This window comes from Bactrocera dorsalis, chromosome 4 (genome assembly GCF_023373825.1).
Source record: "Bactrocera dorsalis isolate Fly_Bdor chromosome 4, ASM2337382v1, whole genome shotgun sequence".
Lineage (NCBI taxonomy): Eukaryota > Metazoa > Arthropoda > Insecta > Diptera > Tephritidae > Bactrocera > Bactrocera dorsalis.
In genome coordinates this window covers 40058458-40077868 of record NC_064306.1, presented here as the reverse complement: position 1 = coordinate 40077868, position 19411 = coordinate 40058458, and the positions used below count along the sequence as shown (strand labels likewise).

The following is a 19411-nucleotide window of genomic DNA, read 5'->3' as shown; positions in this document are numbered from 1 at the left end:
CTTCCTCCTGTTATCCACTTTTCCACCACATACCACCAATTGAGCAACGATACTTATAACTGATAATAATTTCAGCATTTATCCTTACAGTCGCCCGATTCCTTCATCATGTGCTGCTGTCAGCAATCCCTCAGCTTATGGTAGCGATCTCTACTTTCCGAATACGAGCAGCCCAAGTGGCAGCATGGTCTCAGACAATCACCATATGCATCAGGGTTTGTTGGGAAAAGTGGAGGGCGCTACATTCGGCTCTGTCTATTCACGTCATCCATATGATTGGCCCTTTAATGCGGTTACCGCATCAGCGCATAAAGCGGCCGAGGCAGCAAGCGTTAACTCCGGTTGGTGGGATATGCACAGCGCTGCTGGCAGTTGGCTAGATATGGGTGGCGCTGGCATGCATTCAACAATGGCCAACTACGCCACAGCCGCCGGCTCAGACTATTCTTCTGCGCTGTCGCATTCGCTTTCCAATACGGCACATCTGTTAGGCTCGGGCCAACATCTACTACAAGACACATACAAGAGTATGTTGCCTGGTCAAGGTGTGGGTGGTTTCTCGCTGCCACATAGTTCACCGTCGGCCGCCTCCACTGCGGCCTCGCCGCAAGCATCAACGCCTTCAACACCATCGCCACGTTCACAACGGCGTTATGCAGGCCGCGCCACTTGCGATTGTCCGAATTGCCAGGAAGCTGAGCGCTTGGGACCAGCTGGTGTGCACCTGCGCAAGAAGAATATACACTCGTGCCACATACCTGGGTGTGGCAAGGTCTACGGCAAGACGTCGCATTTGAAAGCGCATTTGCGTTGGCACACCGGTGAGCGACCGTTCGTTTGTAATTGGCTTTTCTGTGGCAAACGTTTTACAAGATCCGATGAACTACAACGTCATCTGCGCACGCACACGGGCGAAAAGCGGTTCGCTTGTCCCATCTGCAACAAACGCTTTATGCGCAGCGATCACCTAGCTAAGCATGTAAAGACACACAACGCTACCGGTCAAGGTGGCAGCATGAAGAAGGGTTCATCGGAGTCATGCAGCGATTCGGAGGAGCCTGGCAACCAATCTGGCGAATCAAATGGTCTGAGCGGTAGCAACGGACATCAAACTGGTAATGGTAGTCATCCCGGCACGCCCAATTCGCATCAGTCAGGCGGCGGTGGCAATACCACACCAACTGGTGGACTATTGGCCGGCGGCTTGCATCTGTCATCACCGCACAATATGTCTGGCGGTTCACCGGTAATGCTGCATGCTCAGCAACAACATCATCAACAGCAGCAGCAACAAGCGCAAGCCCAGGCGCAGGCGCAGGCGCAGGCACAAGCGCAAGCCCAGTTGCAACATCATCAACAACAGCAACATGCGCATGCTCACTTGCATCATCATCACCATCATCATTTGGTTGGCAATTCGGCGCCCAGCCCGGGGCTAGATCATCACAGCACTTTGGTGGATATTAAACCACCAATGGTTTGAGGGTCATTGGGACCCTTTCTGTTCACCAATTGAGGTGGCGCTCGGAATGGGTCCAACGGTCTACTAATGCGACAACTAATGCGTGGAGTGAGGGTGACATAAAAAACGAATGAAGGTCGAATTTGCGAAGGAAGGCATAATCTTTGAAGGGAAGAAGTGGTTAAGTAAGGGTTAAGCCGAAACATGTTGGTATACAAACTCTATTATAAATAATGCTTGTAACAATGTGTTGTTAAAAATATCGTATATAGTAAAACAATCAAAAATGCTTAACTCTATGTACAACTAAACAAAAAATAAATATCGAAATGCTTTTCGTTTCAAATATGAAGTGGGCGAAAATTTTGTAAATAGCTGCGAATTATACTGAAGGACCAATGTTGTAAACATTAAGGAAATAAATTGTTTAAAAATTTTATAAAAAATTAAAAGCACATATATTCAAAATGAAAACCAAACAAGAAAGAATCTTTCATAAAAAAATTAATTAAACTTATTCATTTCGAAAAAATATCACTTGTTGCAATGGGTAATGCATAGAAAAAAATTTCTAGTCCAATTGATAGAAAATAAACATTTAAGTGTTGCATTAACTCAGCTAGAATGTGCTTACGCAACTGCTAAGCCTATAATCTATAAGCATATGAGTCACCCTTTGTTTGGAATTTGCTTCTGCTCCTTTTGATCATATGTACGAGTGTTAAGGAACTTTTAAATAAAACGAAATCACAGTTAAAAGTCAAATTATAATTTAGTGATGGGCTTTATTTGCTAAACTAATCAAATAAATATCTTGCTATACCCTATTTATAAACAAAACAAAAAAAAAAAAAAAACATAAACAAATAATATAGAAGAAATACTTTGCACATAAATACAAATACAAATGAACATATTTTAACCTTAGTGCATAGCTAGTTTTTGAATAAAACTAAAACTAAAGAATCTTAAGAAAATAAATTTAATAAATATTGTTGATTTTTAGCTAAAAAACCTTAAATATATAAATAAAGTAAAATCTATGTAATGACAAAGTGCAACTGCAACTAAACAAATACTAAATATATTTAATATGTAAATTTAAAAATTCTAGCTTGCTTACTTTAAAGACCAAAATACTACTTTCTAATTTTATGGCATTCGAAACTAAAACAAAAGTATTAATTTTATGAAAATAAAATATGGTGAATGAGCAGTCAAGTAGTACAGCTTTGTAATATTAAAAGCATTCGTCGATTTTGGCGTTAGATTTTGCATAGAAGGATTCATTAGTTCTACTGTGCCTAACTCTGTGCACCACTACGATGCTTTCGGAGTTGCAAAGTTGCATGAGATGTTTGTAAAATACTTTTAAATATTGCAAAAAATATTAATATTATTATGATTATTACAAATAAATGTGCGCATCGACATTTTAAGTAATTACTGTGTTTTTGTATTAGTCTATGAAGGCAGTAAGGTGAACTTGGTGTAGTGAATAGGAAGGATGGCGTTCGCTGATAACCAGTTGCTTTGGTTAATGGGATGTAAGGTGCAATATTTTATATCGATTTTAAGCTTTTTTTTACACATTCACTGGTAATAAATTTGAAAAGTTTTTGTTACAACATTTTTATTAAAATCAAGTGAGTTCATAGCGTTTTATAAAACTATATGTCGCTTTTCACTTATTGAAGTTGGCGACTAAAAAGACAGGAGTTTTTATATTATGCACGAAATTTTGGGCATCAGAAAGCTTGGAGTGATATCTTTTTACTCAAATGGATCGTCTGTTATACACCAGATACCATGGATGATTCAAAATAGTGGACGTTACAAACTGTGATCCATATGTATTGGAGTGATTCCTTTCCAAATGGCAGCAAATGGTCTTATTTAACTTCTCCACCATGCAAAGGTACATGTCTAACATCGCGACTACTTATTGGATTGTTAGAATTAAGCTACAAACTGCTGCGCCATATGCAACAATCACTCGATTTCGCAACTAATGAATCAGACCATCGTCGTCTACTTACATTGTAAGTATAGAGTTGCCCTAATGGACTTCCATGCCTCATGAATTAAAAAGTCGCATCCTAATTGGTTGATCACTTCAAAACTTGCCCTACAAAAGTGCACTGAAATATTCGATTACACCAACTAAAATCTGTCTGTATCAAGGTACTTGACAGAAAGAGAAACTTAGATAGCAACAAAACCTAGTAAACGTATAATTCTTATTACAGCCTTACTGACTTTACATAAAATGGCAAAAGTCACATACCATAGAGTGTGGTGAATATCTGGGACCATAAGATATCCCCGCAAAGAAAATACGGCTGTGTAGTGTAAACTGACGTTAAGCAACACTAAAAGCTTCGTCAGGATTAGGAAGGATCTCTCCAAGCACTTCGATACCTAGCGAGGTGTCAGACAAGGAGACTCCCTTTCGTGTGACTTCTTTAATGGATTGGTAGAGAAAATAATAAAGAGCTGCAGAGCTAAATAGAGAAGGTACAATCTTCTATAAGAGTGTGCAGTATCATGGAATCAGTATGAATACTAACAACAATATAACCTTTAAAATCCAACGCAGAGTCACTCTTGCCAACAGGTCCTACTATCAACTGAGTACGAATTTGAAAATAAAATCCTCTCCCGACAAACTAAGACCAATCTACTTTATTATTCCCGTCCTGCTATATGATAAGTTGGCCTTGCGAGTGTTAGAGAGAAAGGTTCTGCGGATGATTTATGGTCGAAAGATTTCGCTCTAATTCCTTCGCGAGCCGATAGAGGGAAGCTTTGTACTTGATGCATTGTCAACAAAGGTTTAGTTGTTGTTGATCTTTTGAAAGATAATCACGTAAACGTAAAACGCGTCGCGCTACGAAGCTGCGTTCCTTTGCATCCACCCGAAAGCTCTCAAAATATCGCAATCAGCATTTGCTAAATATATAAGAAAGTCGAAAGAAGTGAATACAGCGATATAAAGTGGCTAAAAATGTCGATGATTTACCAGAACGTGGTTCGATAGGAAAAGTGAACAAAAAAGATGAAAAAAGAATAGTGAATCTGTTTTCGCGGAATCTTGCTTTAACACTGCGGCAAGACAAGGAAAATTAATGGCAAAAGGTTTAGATATATCCTACGAAACTATCCGAACCCTTCTTCATACTCATGATCTGAAATGGCGCAACACAATGAATAAGCCTCTGTTGACTGAAACACTTGTGACAAAGCGACTCGCTTGGCCCCATGAGAATATTGTTAGAGATTTTGAAAATGTCACTTTTACTGATGAATGTTCTATATGGGCACGTTCTGTTCTCACGCGAGCCTGGTCAACTTTCATCAATGGGCTTGTTCAGTGGGCCGTAAAACATGGAATAAAGGTGCATTTTTGGGGCTGCTTCTCAAAGCAGGGATTCGGCACTTTGTACCTCTTTACTGACAACCTAAATACTGAGAAAATGATAAAAATTTACAAAATGGCTTTACTGCCATCTACCAAACGATGGTTCATCAGAAAAAATGAAGATTATATTCTGCAGGAGGACAACGATCCTAAAACCACAGCAAGCTCTGTACTCAGTGGAAAACTCAATCTGGCATCGTTACATTGGATTGGCCGTCGCAGTCGCCCGATTCAAACCCTATTGAAAATGTATGGGCATATATTAAACAGAAGCTTCGTGGAAGACTCACATACACTTTGAAGCAATTGTCTTACGAAATTCGTCGGATCTGGAGATCCTTACTACTAGAATACACCGTCAAATTAGTAGAAAGCATGCCTCGGAGATGCCAGGCAATTATCGACGCCGGTGGTGACTGGACTTATTATTGACCAAATTGCATCATTGTTTGTAATGTGTACAATTTATATATAAATATGAAAGCTTCATAAAATAGTTTTTTTTTATAAATTAACACGACGACGCTCTTACTTGACAGACTGTATTATACACAAGAATTATAGGTACCGAATAGTTTGACTTCCATTCATTTCGAAGTTAATTCTTAAAATGTTTTGTATTTATTTAATTGAAAATTGCATTTGTAGATAAAAATGTAATTAATAGTTAAAATAGCTTTTAGCAGTGTTCATACCACTAACATTTCGTTCATAGAAAGTCCATATTGCCACTCACGAAACTATTTTATATTTAATTGAAATAAAAGTGAAATTCTATAAAATGGCTATTTAAAATATTGAACTTCTCTATAAAAGCAATTATTTCTAATTGATTCGAACTCATTAGACCGCTGACTATGAGAATAATTTCCAATTAATTTCAATAACTGCTCAATGATCCTTTACACTTCTCGCAGCCAGCCCTCCACGAAAGCAATAAATGCCGCTTAAATGTTGGCCCTGCCCAAAAAGGCAGTTTCGCCCGCCATTAACGACATTTAAATGTGCAAACATTTCAGTGGGACTGTGGAGACGAGGGGGAGTTAGAAAAAAAATCCCAACCTGCAAAAGTCAATATCACCACCCATTTGCCACCCACTATTACTCAATAAAAATACCGAAATAAATAAATTCGTTATTCCCCTTGCGTCACAACGTCGGCCGCAAAAACAACAGTGAGGGGCTGCAGAATCACGTCTAAATATTTGGCAATGTGGGTGGTAAATGAAATTCGTTTACAACAAAAACAACATAGAACAGTCTGTAACAAGGAAAACAGTAATGAAAACAGTTATGGCTAGACAACAACAAGTTAAACAGGATAACGGCGAAATTGCACTTGAAAATGCCATGCCTATAACATACAACGACACAAAGGAACATCTGAGTGGCATGGATGGGGTCATATCCATAAAATATGTTTTGGTTCAAGTCGCATTAAACAATCTCTAATAGCTTTGAAAAAACTTCCACTCTCCAGCATACAACAGATGCTTTCATATCTTGCTGTGGCACGACGAGGATGTGTTGTCGTCATGCAGGATGTGTAGGACTTGAGGGTGCATGGAAAATGAGTCGAAACGTTAACGTTTTTTGCCTTCGGTTGCGGGGGAGCATTGTTGATGGTGATTGCGGCAGTTTATTTAATGTTTTTAAACTCTATTGAGCCACCAGTGGCTTAACAGTTATAAAGTGAATGAGTCAATGAGGGTATGATGCTGCTTTTACATAATCCCTGTAATACATATTGTTGTTGTTGTTCGATGTTTGGGGTATGAAGTGATTTAAATTTTATTAACGCGGATTTGTTGTACATTTATCGGTGATTTGTATTTGAAACGATGAACAGATTGCAAATTGAATATATTTGAATGAATTAGATGGTACACAATTTGTATAGAGTGTTGCGAATACATATATACATATGTAAGCATTTGGTTTGTGCTTGGTGATTTAATAAAGTTGAATTGGCGAGTTTAGTTTTTTTGATGGAAAATTTAGGAATTTAGTTAATTGTATTTTAATAAAATTTACCAACAAAAAAGTATTTATTAAACAACATAGATAAAGGGAATATATATACGTAAGGAACAAGCCTATTTACTTTTGCTCCGGACGACATTATTCCGTCAATATTGGTCAATATCTAAGTTAAAATATTCTAATGTAATTAAGCGACTAGGGTTTTTCAGCATAATTTAATTTGGTGTTTTCATATTTTGACCCTCCCGTAGCCTATATGCATATGAAATACACCACGCATAATGAAAAATATGTTTCAATAAAGCGAACTGACATTTCTAGTTAATATATGGAATGGTTCATAATATAATGAAATATTAATCATTGATCCTTGTAGAATTGAATTAACTCGTTTCAACATTTTTTTTCTTCAGACAAACATTTCGAGCGTAACAAACAATAAATAGCGTTGTGAAGATATAAAATATTCTGTGCCCTGAGTCAGTTTAGTAATATGATCTATGTTGATTCCATCAGCTTCACTTTAAAATATGTATGTTACTTACTTACCTTCCTCTGTTCAAGTTGTGGTATTCTCAGTAATTACACGGTAGTATTCAAAACCAACAAATGCCGCAATTCAGGACCTCATTTCCAATGATTGACTTTATACTGAAAAAAATTAAAGCTTGCTGAAATCAAGTGGGTAACTTTATATAATAATAAAAATATTAATGAGTTCGGTCTAGATTTTGGTCTAGCCGTCAAAGAGCTAATATAATATAAATATTTCTATCTCTGGTTAATTTTTTTTCATATACCCGACATTGAATTTCGAAGTTCTTGTTTTTGTTTATACAGGAACATATTATGCCATATTTTAGTAAAAACAAGCAAATACTTTAACTTCAGCTGCACCAAAAAAGGGTATAAAGAAATGTATTTTGATTTTGATCGATCAGTTTGAATATAATTATATGCTGTAGTGGTGCGATCGGAACATATTGTTTGAAGTCTGTAGCACTGCCTCATCGATAAGTGTGTACGACAGCTATATTGTGGTCTGATATCTGCGGTTCTGACAAGAGCAGTCTCTTGGGGGAAAAATGTAAACAATTTTAGTTTGATATATCAAAAACTAAGAAACTAGATACACAGACGGATAGACAAACGGATAGACAGATCGACATATCTAAATCGACTCAGCTCATTACGCTCATCATTTATATACACATGTACATATACATATACTACACTTCATAGACACTGTAAGGTTTTCTTCGGAGTGTTACAAGCTTCGTGGCTAGCTTATATACAATTTTCAGCTTTACTTCACATTGGATGTCTTTTATTTTATTTATTTATATTTTTTTCTGAAAGGGGAACCTTAAAAAGATACTGCCAGGGTGAAACTGGCAGCATACAGGATTCATATATCCGCTAGAGTACATCTCTGTCGGAACCACGCCCAGACAGTATGAGATTACGTATGCCTACGTAGTAAACTTTTTACTCCTGCTGCTGTAGTTTGTATGCGAACCTGCGAAAACGCCGTTAAGCACTACTTCTCAGGACCAAGATGGACGATAAATGTTTCTTCAGACCAATGTGATAGCAACCCTAAGGGCGCATAACTTGCACACGGCTTTTACCTTATTGACTCATTTTTTTTTGACGCAGGGCCCAAATATTAACTGTAAGCTGCAGCTTAGTTTTCGTAAGCCAGTCTTTAATTTTTGGCCATGGCCTCATTTTATATGTTCTGTTTTTGAAAAAGTTCTTTAGCTACGATCCTTACAGCAATGTCGGTCGCATAGCCAATTATTTCATATAATATATTTATACCCTGAACAGGGTATATTAAGTTTGTCACTAAGTTTGTAACACCCAGAAGAAAGCGCCGGAGACCCTATAAAGTATATATGTATATTAATGATCAGTATGTTGAGCTGAGTCGATTTAGCCATGTCCGTCTGTCTGTCTGTCCGTCCGTCTGTCCATCTGTCTATATATATACGAACTAGTCACTCTGCTTTTAAGATATCGTTTTGAAATTTTGCAAATGTCATTTTCTCTTTAAGAAGCTGCTCATTTGTCGGAATTGCCGATATCGGACCACTATAAGATATAGCTGCTATAAAAACTGAACGATTGGAATCAAGTTCTTGTATGGAAAACTTTCACATTTGACACAAGTTGGCACAGATTAAAATAAATGCACCTGTGAAGGGAATATTAGGTTCGGTGCAGCCGAAGTTAACGTTTTTTCTTGTAATATATTTCTTTGGCAGTAGTAATCATAAAATCGCATCTTACAACACATTTCATAGTAATGGACCTAGACGGAGCCTTGTAATACTCGTACCCCACCTGTCACCATAGATAGTTTGCTCTGCTTTAGTATTTAGTTTCCGTCTGGTAAATAAGTTGCCTTTAAGCTTATGTACGTAATGTTTCAGGAATCTTTAAATATTTCACAGTCCTTATAGGCATACTTACGATTTTTAAGATTATTTACAATACGCTCCGTCCGAGGATAGGTATGTCATATTTCAATTTTTTTATTATTATGTTTTTTTTCGTTTATTATTGTTCTGCATTCATTTTCCGTTTTTATTTTTATTTAAATAAGCATCTCTGAAATTTTGATATTCCCTCGCATCTGTTACAATGAATTATTACGCCAGCTATGAAGACAACTCTCGGAGAATTTGTATATATGTATGTATGAATATGCATAAATCACGACAATAAATTAGTTGTTTTTAATTACGATTATTATGACGATAATGGTGCGTTTAACGCGCGATAAACATAAATAATCACGTCACACAAACTCTAAAAACAACAAATCCCACAACAAGTGATAAATAAAATCAGAGGGAACCATAAAAAGAATCACATGAGTAGGACAAATCCAAGCCACAGTCGAAGTGCCGCACATATTTGTACGTACATACAAATGTACATGAAATTTTACACATTTCCTTAATGAAAGCAATGTGTGAACATGAAAATACCAGTAAAGCCCATTAAAAAATTCCACAAAAGTGTTGAAGTGCGACCAGTCGAAGCGCCGCATAGCTGAGAAGCCAAATGCCGAGATTGAGATAACAAAATACGTTCATACATACATAAATACATATGCATACATATGTGCCAGTTTTGAATGAAATGTCTTGCACCCGCGCATATTTAACCACTTAGCGATGCTTAGGTTATTCACAGCTCCCAAGTGCTTAATCATTTTCAGGACATCCTTCTGTTCAGCGAAACACTGTTGTTGACACTTTTGTCGCCGCGCCGCCACCATATGCATCATTCTCCCCAATTCACTATATACACGTGTATATGTATGTAAGTATGTCCTCTTTTGTCAGCGTCCGTTTCTTCCAACGATAGCTTCATTAGTTGGCTTGTCGTGGCGGTTTGTTAATTATTTAATTTGCGGCGCCACCGTTCACGCTCAACTTCCGACTGTCGTCGACTGGTAATTGAAGTTTGATACCAAAATTTTTTGGATATAAACCGTCGTCTTTTCAAAAAATGAAAATGGATAGTCGAAATATGTAAATAATTTTCTTGTAAAAAATCCGAAAATTAATTGAAGATACGTTCATTAATCATTAGCATGTCCTTACCATATCCTGAAGACACAACTAACAAGCGTTCATATAGGAAATGTTTTTCGCTTCATACAATTCATTGTTTTTTGGTGTTTAGAATATTCAATAATCACATACGTACATATGTATGCATGGATGTGTATGCACAAAAATACACATATGAATAAGTTATAAAAAATGCATTGCGCTCGTTACTGCCATAAAATAAAAGAAGTTCTGCTACTGCTGCGGATTTGACACTTTCTACAGCTATTATTTTAATTTACAACTTGTTTTGCTGTCATTTCGGTTGCGTTTCTTATTGCTTGCGTAGACCCACTGCTCCTTTGAAATATGAATACATATGCATAAATGAACATACATATCTCGCCCTTGGCAATGCAGCAACGCACTGAACAGCGGGAGACTGTTACTCATATAAATACACGCGGCATCCTTTTGTAGAGACGCGATTTCCTACACACACGCACAAACGGTGCATAAATGTATGTATGTATGACAAGTGCTCGTCCAATGCTTTCTTTGTCCTTTGGTCCACTCCACGGGTGTCGCGAAAGCATTTGACACTTTGCCTGGCTCAACGCTTTAGTTCTTCATTCACCCTGTTAGATTGTAAGTGACGTCGTTTTGGATTTCGTTTTAATTAAGAGTTTTAAATGTACCATATGTATATCTATGTAATAGTTTGAAGGTATAGTACATATTTCTTAGATTTTTGTATCCTAGATAATAAATTTTGCCAATTTTAGTGACGATAGCATGTAAATAAAACATTCTTTTCTGCAATGACTTTAGTTTGATCGGTCAGTTCATGATATAGTGATTCGATCTGAACAATTTATTCAAAGGTTTTAGAGATTCCCTGGATCTTGGATGCAACTTGTGAGGATCAAAAGCAGGAAAGTACCTTATATAAGGTCTAGGACAAGTTTTAATCCGATTTTATGCATTTTAGGTACCAAGTTACACTGTTATTAGAAAAATACTCTCTTTCAATTATCTTAAAACAACTACCACGTTGACCGATATTTAGTATAAAGTCAACTGGAAGTTCGAAAATCTTTAAGTAACGTATGTGGTGGCTAAGGGAAGTATTGACCCTATTAAACCCATTTTGGATGTAAGAGCATATTATTATCAATAAAACATTTTTTTAGAATTTCAATAAAATAAATCATAGATAGACCGACATTTTCGGCAAAAAGTACGCACATATTCGGATTATGGGACTTTAATATGTCTCATATTATATATTTATGGCCCGATTAATGCAATTTTTAAACTCGAGATGGCATACCTCAAGGCCACTACTTATGCAAAATTTTATTCGAATACATTTATTGCTGCTTGATTTGTGTCTTGGAAGGGGAAAAATTATGTGGAATTTAAACTTGTGTTATATGGAAAGTATTCGTGGTCGAAATCCCATTACACTAACTTTTACATTGTAACATGAGCGTCAGGATAAATTTAATTGAAATTGGTCGATGATGTCAGGAGTTATATAATGTTATGCTATATGGGAGGCAGAGATCTAATGACAATTTTTTGCAGATACCTCACATACTGACCTATACTGACATATTCGGCCTAACGTTTACTAGAATAACGAACTCTCTTGCAGCTCTTAAAGACAATATCCGTCAAGAATGTGAGAACTTATCGCCGGAAGTTCTAGCCAAAGTGATGGATAATGCCATAAAAAGGGCTCAAATGACAATCAACTGTGGGGGCGGCCATTTATATGATATCATATTCTCGACTTGATGTAAAAAATTTAAAATACCAAATAAAAATAATCCACAAGCAGAATCAAAGTTTTTTCATTTTTAAAAAATTTTGGTCATTTCTCAGATTCTCATACAATAGCATACTGATATCACAAACAATTTCTCCCTAAATTTCAATAAAGTTGATCTATACTGTCACTAAAAAGTGAGCCATAAGCTGAAGAGACGATATATAAAGGGTGATTTTTTAAGAGCTTGATAACTTTTTTTAAAAAAAAAACGCATAAAATTTGCAAAATCTCATCGGTTCTTTATTTGAAACGTTAGATTGGTTCATGACATTTACTTTTTGAAGATAATTTCATTTAAATGTTGACCGCGGCTGCGTCTTAGGTGGTCCATTCGGAAAGTCCAATTTTGGGCAACTTTTTCGAGCATTTCGGCCGGAATAGCCCGAATTTCTTCGGAAATGTTGTCTTCCAAAGCTGGAATAGTTGCTGGCTTATTTCTGTAGACTTTAGACTTGACGTAGCCCCACAAAAAATAGTCTAAAGGCGTTAAATCGCATGATCTTGGTGGCCAACTTACGGGTCCATTTCTTGAGATGAATTGTTGTCCGAAGTTTTCCCTCAAAATGGCCATAGAATCGCGAGCTGTGTGGCATGTAGCGCCATCTTGTTGAAACCACATGTCAACCAAGTTTAGTTCTTCCATTTTTGGCAACAAAAAGTTTGTTAGCATCGAACGATAGCGATCGCCATTCACCGTAACGTTGCGTCCAACAGCATCTTTGAAAAAATACGGTCCAATGATTCCACCAGCGTACAAACCACACCAAACAGTGCATTTTTCGGGATGCATGGGCAGTTCTTGAACGGCTTCTGGTTGCTCTTCACCCCAAATGCGGCAATTTTGCTTATTTACGTAGCCATTCAACCAGAAATGAGCCTCATCGCTGAACAAAATTTGTCGATAAAAAATTTTCGAACCGAACACTGATTTTGGTAATAAAATTCAATGATTTGCAAGCGTTGCTCGTTAGTAAGTCTATTCATGATGAAATGTCAAAGCATACTGAGCATCTTTCTCTTTGACACCATGTCTGAAATCCGACGTGATCTGTCAAATACTAATGCATGAAAATCCTAACCTCAAAAAAATCACCCGTTATATTCGGTATATGGGGGCATGGACATTTATGGTCCAAATTTGAAAATATTTAGACTTGATCGTACCTTAAAAGCATTATGAATGCACTGTTTTGTCCCGATATATCCATTGGTGCTTGATTCGTATACAATAAAATGAAAGAATGAGGTGAAAATGTAAAATGTACCAAATTTCTCACTGTCGACAAAATTAGATATTTTGAGCGATGACTCTCTTTTCTTGTTTGACCAAAAAGTCAGTCACAATCATGCGAGAAGGCTCATTCAAGTCTTTTGGTACGAGTCTACTATTGAAGCGCTTTATACTCAAAACATTAAAGAAAATGTGTTCGAGTCGATCCTTTAGGTTTGATGACTATTTTCAAGCATTGTTTTTTAACCTTTTCATGTTATCGTCATCAAGAGGTGTAGTTTGACAACTCGCATGAGGCAAGTTTTGGATGGCTTCACGACCTTTACAGAACGCTTTGAGCCACTCCAATACTTGATACATGATACGGTAGCTTTCCAAAAATGTATCTGTAATATTTTCAATGATTCCTTAGCCATGATTTCATTGGAAACACAAAACTTTTTTAATTTTAAAACATTACTTTAGAAATGTCATAAGATGGACTTATGAAAGAGAACAGAGAAAGAGAATCAGAAAGAAGTATATGTACGAGTATTAGAGGCAGCAAAAGAACAAAGAGCAAAGAAGAGGCAAGTTCTATTCTTTAACATTATTATTAGAAATGAAGTCAATTCATATTTTTTTTTTAACTTTTTGAAAAAATATGTTATCCATTAGCAAAATACCTACATACGCCATGGGCGTTTTCTTATCGAAAATTTATTAAGCATAACATGTAGATGGAATGGTAGATGCATCATGGAAAAACACGAAATATAATAATCTACCTTCAAAGTGTAATATTAAAGAGTAGAATATTTTTGAATTATTTATATTTTTGTTTTCAATTTTGAACGTGTGCAAGTCAATCGACACAATAACTGGTTTTACCAATCATTTCACGAATATTTTCATAAACTAGTTAATTTTCTTACAATTTTGGAAATAATTTCAGTTTTCAATTTTTTGATAGATTCGACGAATAATTAAATATATCCATAGTATATATATATTTTTTACTTTCTCCGTAAATAATCTATATAGCTACTATCTCGAATACTAATAGAGGTTTGCTAAAGACTAAAATGAATTTATAGCTCTCGCTGCCAATAATAGATACCAAAATTTTAGAATATAATATTGGAGAATAATTACTTTTCTCACTAATTTTACACCAACAAATGTCAGTGCGTTTTTTGGGTACTTCCAAATTTTACAGCAATTTATGTAATAACTTCATTTGGTGAAATATGTTGAAAACTACATATGGTACGAGTATATGAAAATACCAATTCTATTTAAAATCGAAATTTTGTATTCCACGCATCTCTATAATGAGGTCGTTTACAACTGCGACATATTATTTTCATGCTTATATTGTAAGTTATAATTTTACTACAATGAAACCCCATACATATTCACTCAAACACATATGCGTTTATAACAAAAGTAAAAAGTAAATAAAAGGGTTAGATTATAATTGCATTGTCGAAGCAGTTGGAAATGTGGTTTTCATTGCGTTGCATTCAAAATAGTCGCGGTTGGTTAAATACAAATTATAAGCCTAATATACTTATAAATGTGTCCGTATACAAATGCCGTATTAACTAAAATGAATTGTATATAATGGGAATTTAATTTAAAGCCATAAATAGTTAGTTGAATGTTTCAATAGTGGTAAATGCACGCACAGTTATTCAGCCACATACAAATGAACAGCATATTTGACTAGAGTTAATATAATTGTAGCCATATTTCTATGCACTTACGAGTACATCGAGACATTAATAAATACTTACATTTTAATACGAAAGGCAAAGGCACGCAACATTTGTATTCTCTTAAAACTATAAAAATGGAGAATTTTATATGTATGTATGTATGCCTTTTTATATATGTCAGTGGGGCCTTAACGGCTTGAAATCGATAAATAGCGACTTGCAAAGATATATAAATAAGTTTATGTTCAATTTTATTGTTGTTTTTGATGGAAAAATGTTAAGCAAATTGAGAAAAACTGCTTACAATCAGGTTAATCAAACTTACATCAAATTCATTAACTGAACTAAAAATGGCAAACAGTAAACGTAGCAATGGAGTAAACAAAGTAGAGTTTCCACAAAATAGTACGCTGAGTTGCTAACCCTAAACTACTACTTCACCAGACAGGCCGAAAAGTTCATATCAATTAGGGTTACAAAAAAAAAAATGCTTTAAAATAAGTCTTGATTTCCGCAGTAATATCTTCATTGACATAAACTTTCTTTTCAAGGACTTTGTCCTTTTCATTAACTTCTAAGCCTAAGCATTGCTTTGATTAAACAGCACTTTACTTTCGTATTTTGCACTCTGGGCCTTATAACGTTAAATGATATGCTAGTTTGAAGCCATTTATGGCTTTTTTCTATTCAATATGATCGATTTTGAGTTCGCACGTCACCCATTTTACACATTTTATTTGAAGTCAGTATTCAAGTGTCAGCTATCTTGGTCAAATACACTTTTCGGTAATCCATATCCATATTCCGAATTTTATTTGATGTTTTTGTTCGAAAAAAATATATTTAAGTCCTACTTAAAATTTGTTCGAATAACACCCTTTAAAGTTTAACTTCTCAGTGAACGACATTGTTTCACCAACACATGTTTTAAAAATACCAGGAATTTTAAAATAAAAAGTTTTTTAATATGTCGATATAGGATTATATTTTTTCTTTGTAGTTCCTTTTCCTTGGTTTATTTGTGTTTTACATGGCGGGTTCCAAACTCGCAACCATGTGTGGGAATGCTCCGCCGGGCAGTCTATTGGAGATAAAAGGACGTGTGCACAATTTTAGACCGAGATTTCATAAAATCGGTGGACTAGTTTCACTCTGATTATTTATATATGTATATACTTTTTATCGTATCTGAGGTTTCCTTCCGAATGTTATAAACTTCGTGGCAATATTAGTATTCCCTGTTCAGGGTTTACAAATCCGCGAAGAAGACTAAGTAACCGCTTACGTCTATTACATCATAGAATACCACGAAAATGAACGTCTATATAAACATATGTACATAGAAATAAAAAATATAGTTTATTACTACTTCTAATAGGTTTTCCATATCCGATTTTTGAATTCAGAAATCGAGAACTGGCCGAGTTAGATAATTTAAGAGTTTAAATGGCTTTCTCGGGCAAAATAAGGGATATGAAGTTTAATTCACGGGTTTCTTTGCAAGAGGTGACAAGTAAATGGGAGTAATTTGGCATAGGGGATCGCAGTATCTCCTAAACCACTCAAGCTACAAAAACAAAAATCCGGTAAACTTCTAAATGTGCGATAAATATATAACTAAATACGATTTTCGAACTTCCAGATACTTTATACCGCATATATTGGCCAACATGTGAGTTATCGCAAATAAACTGAGAGAGGGTGTTTTACTCATACCAGTGTATCCTTGCGCCTAAAATGTGTAAAATTGGTCGAAAACTTGACCTAGCCTCCATATAACAAACATATAACATCAGGTGACTTTACTCCATAAAATTGGTGAACGTGTGTGAGGTACCTTAAGGGGGGAGCCTGGTTTAGAGACTTAAAAAAATCGAGTTTGAGGATTTTTTCGGGAAGAAAAGAAATAATTGATTAAAGCGAAATTTCTGGAATTTTTTGGATACGAAATCTTTAATATTCTGCCCTTGGGAAGCAATTGCCCGATACATCTCGCATGTACATTTGTCGTACGGCGAGCAGGATGCAGGTCGCAGTTTCCATCGGAAGCAAAAAATTCAAAAAGATTTATATTTTTTAATAATTTATCTTCTAGTTAAACTAAAAAAAAATTAAAAAAAATAGAAGGTAATTTAATGCCAAAGATAATAAACTTTGCCCCAATGCCATGCGACGTTTAGTTTTTTTTTATCCTGTTCGCCAATTAAGAAAAATCGTAAAAATGCAAAACTGAGAAATCGTGCGTCAAGGTTTTCGCTTTTTGTCCAAGCGCTAATATATAATATCTGCTAGACACTATTGGAATATCCAATTGGCGCCATGTAGCGAAGAGAAGAAACGACTGGCGCGCTATTGTTGACTCGGCTGTCATCGCGTAAGCGGTGTCTACGCCAGTAAAGAAGAAGAAGCTAGACACTCTATTACTATTTCCCTTCTAGCTTCGAAAATTTGCCGAATTCTAATCTATAACTTTGGGGATATATTCTTCGATTATTTTTAAAGAGATTTATGCAAAAAAAAAATCGATTTTTTGAAGCTTCTAAAGCAGGCTACCCCTTTATGAACAGGGAACATTTTACATGTTAATAGTACAATATGTAATATTGGCAATAATAGATAAAATCAGGTCGATACTACTCCCGATTCCCATATACAACATGATTTTCGTTTTTCAAACAAATCTTTTGTCGAATATTTCGCTCAATGTATAAGTTATGTGTGTATGTATATATAGCAATTATATGTATATAATTGCTTCGATTCTGAAGCTCTGGATGAAGTTTTGCATTTTAAGGTATTTCCCTGGCAAGGTGCAAGAGCATAAAAATTTCGCTTGCCCCCGAACTTAGCCTTTCCTCACTTATTAATAATTCGTTTTTTCATAAAAAAATATGTTGCTATTATTTCAAATATACTTATGTATGTTGCAAAAATATTGTGGAATTTTCAAAGAAAGATATTAAAAACTCGGTAATTTGAAGTCGCTTCTGGCGTTGGCAGTTGAACTTTTTACAAGATCAACTGAAGTAAAATGAAAAAGAATACGTGTAGAAAAGACCATAAACTAGGTATTGTCCGAAGAACAAAAAGTGATAATTGTACTTTTGGTAGACATTTTTACAAAACAAGTTTTTTTAAGTATTTATAATTGAAAAAAATCCTTCGTTCAAGCCATTGTAAATAATATCTGTGTGAAATTCGCGAGAAATCTTGACAACCGACTTTGGAAGCACAGTTTCAAGAAAGACGCGTTTAAAGTTTTAAGTTCTTAAAATTCTTATTAAGGCTGGATCTCCAAAACTGTTACCAACTTGGATCAACTTGAGCATGTAGGAAAATATTCTAGAAATATTATTGAATCAAAAACAGATATTAAAAAAAACCGATTTTTTGAAGCCGTGAAACCCATGTTACTCTTTAAACTCAGAACTTCATAACAAGGAGCCATTGATAACAATTATGCTTATGCGACTCACAAGGGTTTTTTATTTAATTAATTAAACTTATTCTGATACTGGATATTTGTACTTATAAATATATTTACTATACAACCTGTCACTTGTCTGCAGTAAATGCTTCATTGCATCTGCAACACGCTCACATTTAATCCTTGTAATCCTTCCTGCAGCACATTTCCTGCATCTGGTGAAGCGTCAGCTGAATTTATAGAATGAATGAAAATAGTTTATGTAACACGCAAGCATAGACCAACCACAATAACATTTATATATTAAGAGCATAACAAGTGGAAGAGTTAAGCACTTGCATATGAATGAAAAAATGAAGAATAAACAGCTGAAGAGGACCAACAACAGCGGCCAAATATGAAAAGGAAACCACTGAGGTATGAAAATCGCAGGTTCTTTAACCTCAATTGCCAGATAGTGAATAAAATAACAAACACACACGCACTTTCAAATGCTTTCGCAGACATCATTCTGCTTGGCATTGCTTCTCATGGTAAAAGGACACTCAATGTCAGCGTCAAGTAGACAATTACCTCACCTCAGTTGCCTTGCGTCTTCAGTGTTCAACACATTACTATAAGTTTGGATGTGCGCTGCTGGGCTTGGAGGACATTGGAACTTTTTGAATCAAGATGACTATCTGCTGTTGGTGCCATAGACATTCTGTTGCTGGCTTATTATTGTTGCTACATTGAGGAGCTGCAGCCGATGGTGCACGAGTTAAATTTGATACCGTCTATT

At 35.6% G+C, this 19411-nt stretch overlaps 1 protein-coding gene across 4 annotated transcripts in view; it reads left to right on the top strand.

Moving 5' to 3' along the window:
- The window catches only part of LOC105233308 (transcription factor Sp9), a 75908-nt gene extending 73003 nt beyond the window's left edge, over positions 1-2905 (top strand). For 3 of the 4 annotated variants that reach the window (XM_011215348.4, XM_049454476.1, XM_049454477.1), the window contains exon 3: positions 76-2905. In XM_011215348.4, the coding sequence (XP_011213650.2) occupies positions 76-1483 (1408 nt within the window). In that variant the 3' untranslated portion in view covers positions 1484-2905. The remainder of the gene's footprint in view (positions 1-75) is intronic. The other variant, XM_011215349.4, reaches the window with a different exon arrangement.
- The last annotated feature ends 16506 nt before the right edge of the window (positions 2906-19411 follow it).